Source organism: Siphateles boraxobius, unplaced genomic scaffold (assembly GCF_051911475.1).
Source record: "Siphateles boraxobius isolate OS27281-9 unplaced genomic scaffold, OSU_SipBor_1 195, whole genome shotgun sequence".
Classification (NCBI taxonomy): Eukaryota; Metazoa; Chordata; class Actinopteri; order Cypriniformes; family Leuciscidae; genus Siphateles; species Siphateles boraxobius.
The window spans coordinates 282501-290130 of NW_027508805.1; the positions used below are offsets into that span (position 1 = coordinate 282501).

Sequence of the window (7630 nt, forward strand, 5' to 3'; positions counted from 1 at the left end):
ACTCTATTCCTAACTCTAAAGCAGGGTATATGCAGGAATCATGGAGATGAATTTACTACCTTTTTTACCACCTCCACAATATTTTTTACTACCGACACGACACCAAGCAGCAGCCCTTTTTTGTCTGGGGGGGTGGGAGGGGTATGCAAAGTACCACTTACTACTTACTATAAGGTGTAAGTGTGACACTGTCACACCCATCATACATATTAGGTACACTAATGTTTAATTGTGATCATTAAGTATTGTCCATTATTGTCCTTATCTTAACCCTAGCCCTTGAGTTATCCTAACCATAGCCCTTAGTGAATAATAACCTTGGCACTTCTTAAAAACAAATGACACTACACAATAGGGCTGGGTATTGACACAAATTTCACAATTCGATTCGATTTTGATTCACAGGGTTGCAATTAGATTCGATTCAATATTGATTGTTTTGGATATCAGGTTCAATACATGGCAAATTTTCTCAAGGAAAACACATCTCTTAAGCTTCTGTGTTGTACGTCACACGCATCGCACACATGACCAGCGTCGGCCAATAGTGAGCCTACGTGTGACGTACAACACAGAAGCGCTGCGCTGTTACACTAGCAGACCTGCCAACATTGAAAATATTTTTTGCGTAGCATCAGCGGGGGGAGGGGGGCATATTTATTCATGATTAATAACTAGTCTAAAATTAAGAAACCCCTAGAAAACAGTAAAAGACAACAACAAATAGATGTGTACATTTAAGATAGGCTACTTAATTTATTATTCCGATATCCAAATATGATACTAAATCACACAGAAAAAAGGACTTTTATTTATGACGTGCTGTCTTTGCATTTGAACATTGCACATTTTAAACAGGACACGCATTAGCTGAATAAACGTTAGCCAATACAAACATATTTATAGAAAATAGTTGACAATGAATAGAAACGAGTCCTGTCACATGACCAATAATAGCAAAACGAATGACTTATTCTAAAAAGAATCTCAAGTATAAGTTTAGATGAATCCGAAATATGGGGCTGTGTTAACAAATAAACGTCTGTCTTTTAACGGATTTTTAAAACACGGATGGATAATACAAAATGCTTTCTGACATTTTGACAGAAAAAAACACAACCAAAACAAAATTTAAATTTAGCCCGTCAATTTACAATTATCTTCTCTCTCTGTGCGTGCGGTCTGTGTTTGTGAGAGAGAGAGCTCGCGCAGCACTGATACAACGGTACTTTTTAATCCATAATTAACTAATGCACTAGTTTTCATACAAAATAATTATGTAACATAATTAGGTACTTCAGTTATTAACACAACAACATAACACATGCAGACTACGTTTCTCAACACTGAGAATGAATAAATAAACTTCAGACTCACGCTTATCAGTAATCCACAAATTACAAAACTTTCATAATCACTAAGCCATAGCGATTTTAATTTTATTTAGATTTATTGTTCATTTAGATTTAAAAAACATACTTAGCATTTTATAATTTGCATGGCTGAATGATGTTTTCCTCTTATCTGAGTGACCATGAATGACGAAGTATTTTAATCCATGCGATCACTCCCGTATGACCATCGAATCCAGATTAAGTTAACTAAAAACAATATTTCAGCCCGTTTACCTTCAGGAGTGAGAAGAGCTGTGACTACTAGGCTACTGTCCTCGCTTATGAACTCAGTTAGACGGCGGGCCGCGGGAGTGGAAGCGGGATCGAGCGGGATTCTTTATTGCTGCCTATTTTCAGTCTCTTTTTAATGATAGGCCTTACGCATCTGTCAAACATCCCTGCTTGCTATTTGGGGAATGAACCCAGCACTATGATTGGTCGAACTCTGCTTCATTTGCTGTTGCTTGATTTGATGACTGCGCGTGCAAAGAAGCGTCACCAGGTTTTTTGCGTAGTTTAGAGTGACAAATCGTACCAGCGTACTTTGAGGTCAAAATGCGTACAGGTTGGCAGGTCTGCACTAGTGAACTGACTCCAGGCCCACAGAGAAGGAAATGAATAGTTGAAATAAAGTCGTTATTTTTGTTTGTTTTTGCACACAAAAAGTATTCTCGTCGCTTGATAAACTTAAGATTGAGTCACTGTAGTCACTTGGACTATTTTAACGATGTCTTTAATAACTTTTCGGGGAACAAGTGTCAATCCCTTAGAAGCCTATGGAGGAGTGATCCAGCTCTCTGATTTAATCAAAATATCTTAATCTGTGTTCCGAAGATGAACGAAGGTCTTACGGGGTTGAACAACATGAGAGACACTAAATACTGTCAGAATTTTCATTTTTGGGTGAACTATCCCTTTAAATGTAAAATTAGACTATAACAAAGACACCTCAAAACAAAGTGTAATGACTTTATCCTAACGTATGGACAAAAACCTAATCTTAGTGTTCCTCAGATGAAAATATTTCAGGGTTTGGAGAGACAAGTGGGTGAGTAAATGACAATCTTTATTTTGGGGTGAACTGGCCCTTTAAATCGCTTCACGTAACCGACCTTGAGGTGGTAGACGTTGCCTTTCGCTCGCATGACCATCTCACTGGCGGGAATGGACTGACCACACGCGCTGCACGCCCCGGTGTGCCCAAACAACCTGAAACACACGAGGCAGAAGAAACACATTGAATATCCTTTACAAATTGAGTTTATTGCAGGGGTGCAGCTATGACTTCAGCAGTGTTGACACACACCAGGCTTAACATTAAACGATGATGTGTGACGCATCTACGACTCTGATGTTGTCTGTGGAAGCATCTGTAGAGATCATCAACACCCGGTGGATGCAAATGAGACCAATGCAAATCAGCACAAGAACAAAATGCTTGTCAGCATGACAACTACAGCTTCAAAAAACTTTTGAATTGCAAATGACTGTCTCAAACGGTCTCATTATCGACTTGCGTCTTTGTTATAATGATTACGATTTTGAACGTGGTCACTACTAAATGTGGAGGTGGAAAAAAGAAAAAATACGGGTCTATGAGTTAAAAGCCTTTTTCACACTCATTATTAGTCGTTAAAACTAAATCACTTCATGGTATTTTAAGAGTGCGAGATGAGTTTTTAAATTTTGCAGACTACCTGATGAATTTATGGTTCAGCGAACAATTAAATGTCGTCTAAAAATATATGAGCAACTCCAAACAGCATTTTTGTGCTTGATCTGTGAAATTAGGTTCTTAGAAGTTATTAGTGGAGTAGAAATTAAGAGCTAAAAAAAAGCTGTTATTTTATATGTGGTTTTCTATATTTTCAACCCTGTTACTAATAATATGTGCATGTCTAAACACACAGTTAAACACACTGGTGTCTGTGATCTTGTGTTTTTAGCAATTAACAAAACATCACATTTAAACAGACAAAAATATTCATCAGACTTACACACTTTAAAAAAATAATCATATAACAATAATAATAAAATGTAAACATATTTACAAGTAACAGGGCTACAAATTAAACCTAAATCATGTTATAACTCCATAATACCAGACAGTACAGGACCAAATGCTGGTTTGCAATCAGTGATAGACTTATTTAAAAGATCCAAAATAAAAGAAAAACGGGGAACACTTTATTTTACAGTGTCACTGCAAGAACCAAGTCTACACCAAATATTTTGAATACATTTTTTTTAGTGATTAAAAGTAGTTAATAATTAAAGAGATTTACGGTAACACTTTACTTAAAGCCTTTATGCATAACGGATTATAAAAGGTATGATATGAATAATGCATTGTATCTTTTCATAAATAACTGTAACCAAAGTTAAAATGCATTAAAATATTTGCAGATTCCATCTTACACCTGAAATTGGTTGACTAATGTATTTTAATGCGTTATACTCTCTAAAGGTGTAACAATAAGTATTATAACTGTGGTTATAATTATTCATGAGACCATACAATGCATTATTATAATATGTAAATTACAAGGCATAATTAAAATGGTAAATGAAAAATCCGATTGTCGATAATGACAATAAACGATGTGTATTGTGAAAATCGCTATATAAATACATGTGAATTGAATATGATGAATTACTGGATGGGGTTGAAAAGGTCATGACCTCTGAGCTAGGATCCCAGCTTGGGCCATACAGAAATACTCTGTTTTTAAAACTAGCTAAAATGTCATCTAATCTTAGTTGAATCAATCTAAGGGTGTATTCACACCGGTCTTGTTTGGTTTGATTGAATCGAACTCAGCAATCACACTCATGTGGACCAAACAACCGTACCGAGACTAGTGTTGTCAAAAGAGCCGACTTCAGTACCAAGCTGATACTGAAATTTTTAAAATGTGACGCTTTGAGCATTGTTGAGTGGAATCATAAACACCTCTGATTGGCTATTGTGTTCACATGCTCATCAGATATGTCTGTGATTAGCTACAATGATCAGCGCTTCAAAAACATATTGTAAATACATCAATGACTCTCTTTACCGAGCGCTTACACAGACACACACGGGAGTGTGTGAAATCAGGCGTCTATCAGTGGATCGGTCCCTGTGTGTGCGTTTCCATTACCCTTCAAATTACGCAAATTGAAATTGAAAATTGAAAATACGCCCAATGGAAACACGTAAATTTCGCAAAAACTCTCATTTATCGCAAAAATATTTTTTACGCTCGCATGAGGTGGTTTTTCAGGCAATCCGAAAAAGAAATATTTCGTAAAACTGCAATGGAAACAGTTTTTGCGCATTTACAGGTCACCTGACGTAGATGATGCGGTGTGTTTGGACAGAATACGAGACAGAGTTCTTTATTAAACTCATAAAAGACACAAGAATTACAGGAATACTGGATTCTAAACCTCAAAGAAATGCCACGATCAAGACCTCGAAGCAGAAATGAGTGAGAAACACACAGAAACTCCTCATATGTGCCGCTCACAGTATACGGGTCTTTCCTTGCCGTTAATGCTGGATATCACACACACACACACGTCTCCTTCGATTAATAATAATGGCCAGTGCAGTGGCTGAGATATACATAAACCTACAAACGTCCGTCGCCATGATTTTTGTAATGACTTCACGCGAGAGGAAAACGTTTTAGTCGCATAACATCAGTTAATGAAAACGCCGTCATTTCGCAATCGTTTTTTGTAGACATTTAGAAGAAGAAAAAAGTGTTTGCGCAAATCTGTAATAGAAACAGCCAATCAACAATCACAATGGATAATGTAGCCAATCACAGACATATCCGATGAGCTCGTAAAAACAATGGCCAATCAGAGGTGTTTATGATCTCAAATCGTCACATTTTTAAAATTTCAGTCCAGACTTGGTACCCAAGTCGGTACTTTTGACGACACTAACCGAGACGCAGCTGAAGAGGTGGTCTCAGTCCGGTTCCAGACTAACAAACAAAATCTGTCCAAAGAATGGATGGTTTTGTTTACAAAATTTGGTTCACTTACAAAAAGGGCAGTGAGAAAGAACCACACACACAAAATCAACATAGTATTTGGTCCAGACCAAACCAAAGCAAGTGAACTAGGGGACTATTCCCGGTGTGAATACCGCCTAAACGAAGCCCTCATGTTGGGTTGTACCTGATGTAGTCGGTCCTGCAGAGGATCATTCCTCCTTTGCTGTAGCAGGAGGACCCGATGTCTCCCAGCTGAGCCTGACAGCACGAGCACTTCAGGCAGTGTGTGTGCCAGTAGCGCTCCATGGAGAAGAGCAGGAACCGGTCCGCGATCCGACCGCCGCAGCCCGCGCACGCCCTGGACACACACACACCGCCCGCAGCCTGGCTGTTCACCATAGCAGAGGCTGAGGGAGGCAAGTTCATCATATAGCACATTTCATACACTATGGCAATTCAAAGTGCTTTACACAGAAAGGAATTCAAATAATCACAAAATAAAAGCTGGGGAAATTAAAATATGTGACCCTGGATCACAAAACTACTATATTTGTGGCAATAGCTTACAATACATTGTATGGGTCGAAATTACGCCAAAAATTCCATGAAGATGTTTTATGAATTTCTTACCGTAAATATATAAAACTTTTTTTTTTTTTTGTGAGTGGATGCAGCACAATCGCGAACATGGACAACTTTTAAGGCGATTTTCTCAATGTTTCGATTTTTTTGCACATTTTCAAATAGTTGAATCTCGGCCAAACATTGTCCTATCCTAACAAATATGATACACTGGTGTTTTTCCAGACGAGAAGTTTATCTATGTTTGACTTCCATAATCAATAGACAACTTAAACATGGCAGACAAAGTCCATTAAAAAACTCGAGTGAGAGTGAACTTCAGTAAGTAAACGAGACGAAACAAATACTTTCAGCACTTCGGCATTATATATGCATGTATTTATGTATGTGTGTGTGTGTGTGTATATATATATATATATATATATATATATATATACACACACACATTTTAAAAAAGTAGGTTTATATATATATATATATATATATATATATATATATATATATATATATACACACACACACACACAAACAAATATTTATATCTATAAAATATATTTATAAGAGAATATATATATTTATATAAAATATTTTTACTTTATATAAAATGCTTATGTACTCACACACACACACATACATATACATATATATGCGTGTGTGTAAAATATTTCTGCATTTATAAGAAATATGTATATATAAAATCATATTTTCACACACACAAATATATATATATTTATATATATATATATATAAATAAATGCAGAAATGTTGAAAAAAATCTTTATCCATCGATCTAAAATAACTAAAAGTCGTAGTTAAGTAAAGAATATAATTGAATGCAACGATACATGTCTTGAACATGAACATGTCTTGATGAATCCAGTGCATTTTAAACTTTAAATTCTCAACTCATACATTGCAACTTCGTCAACTTGAATTTATAGTGCAAATCGAAATCAATATCAACTCAATTTGTGAACATAAAGAACGTGACTCACCTCGAAGAGTTTCCGGAGGCCAGTGAGCTCTAACACTTTATAAATGTGAAGTTATTATTATCCTCCTCTAGACCTCGCGCGCTTATGAGTGTCCTCCTCCTGCTCACGCGCACATTGCGGTCTAATTAACGACGCTTTGTTAGTGAATGAACAGCGTGTGCGAAAGTTACTGGTCCCGTTGCATCGTGCAGCAGACAATCAGTCACAGTCACAGTTACAGTTACAGTTACAGTCATCCAAAACAAGACCTTATTCCGTGAGCGACTTTATCCTCCAGGACCCGAGCCGCGTCAAGCTCAACGAGAAACGGACGCGTCGCGGGTCTTTTTTATCGTTGACGTGACGTAACAGAGCAGCACTTCACCTTGATAGGTTTGATCATTTAGGGGCGTGGCATAGCCTACTGTAGCTATTTGTCTGTCACGTGCCTATTCAAACCTATGATTCAAACTCGTTACAAAATTATTTAAAAAGAATTATCGCTTAAAACTGATAGTATTATTCTCAAATGAAAAATATCTATCAAGTAACCCTAATAAAAGTTCACCGTAATTAAGAAAACACTTATTGTTCAACAATATTATCTGACTGTATACTGATGCTGTTGTTGTTGTTTGAGAACTGAACGAGCTGGATGATGACATATTTATTTATTTATTTGCAGAAC

The 7630-nt window shown here is 36.7% G+C and overlaps 1 protein-coding gene across 1 annotated transcript in view; it reads right to left on the minus strand.

The window, feature by feature from the left end:
• The window catches only part of LOC143744108 (LIM domain transcription factor LMO4-B), a 14008-nt gene extending 6704 nt beyond the window's left edge, over positions 1-7304 (minus strand). The window contains exons 1-3 of the mRNA XM_077235502.1: positions 6964-7304; positions 5571-5793; positions 2507-2603 (exon numbers count right to left, since the gene is read on the minus strand). Of these exons, the coding sequence (XP_077091617.1) occupies positions 2507-2603; positions 5571-5785 (312 nt within the window). The 5' untranslated portion in view covers positions 5786-5793; positions 6964-7304. The remainder of the gene's footprint in view (positions 1-2506; positions 2604-5570; positions 5794-6963) is intronic.
• Positions 7305-7630: the final 326 nt, after the last annotated feature.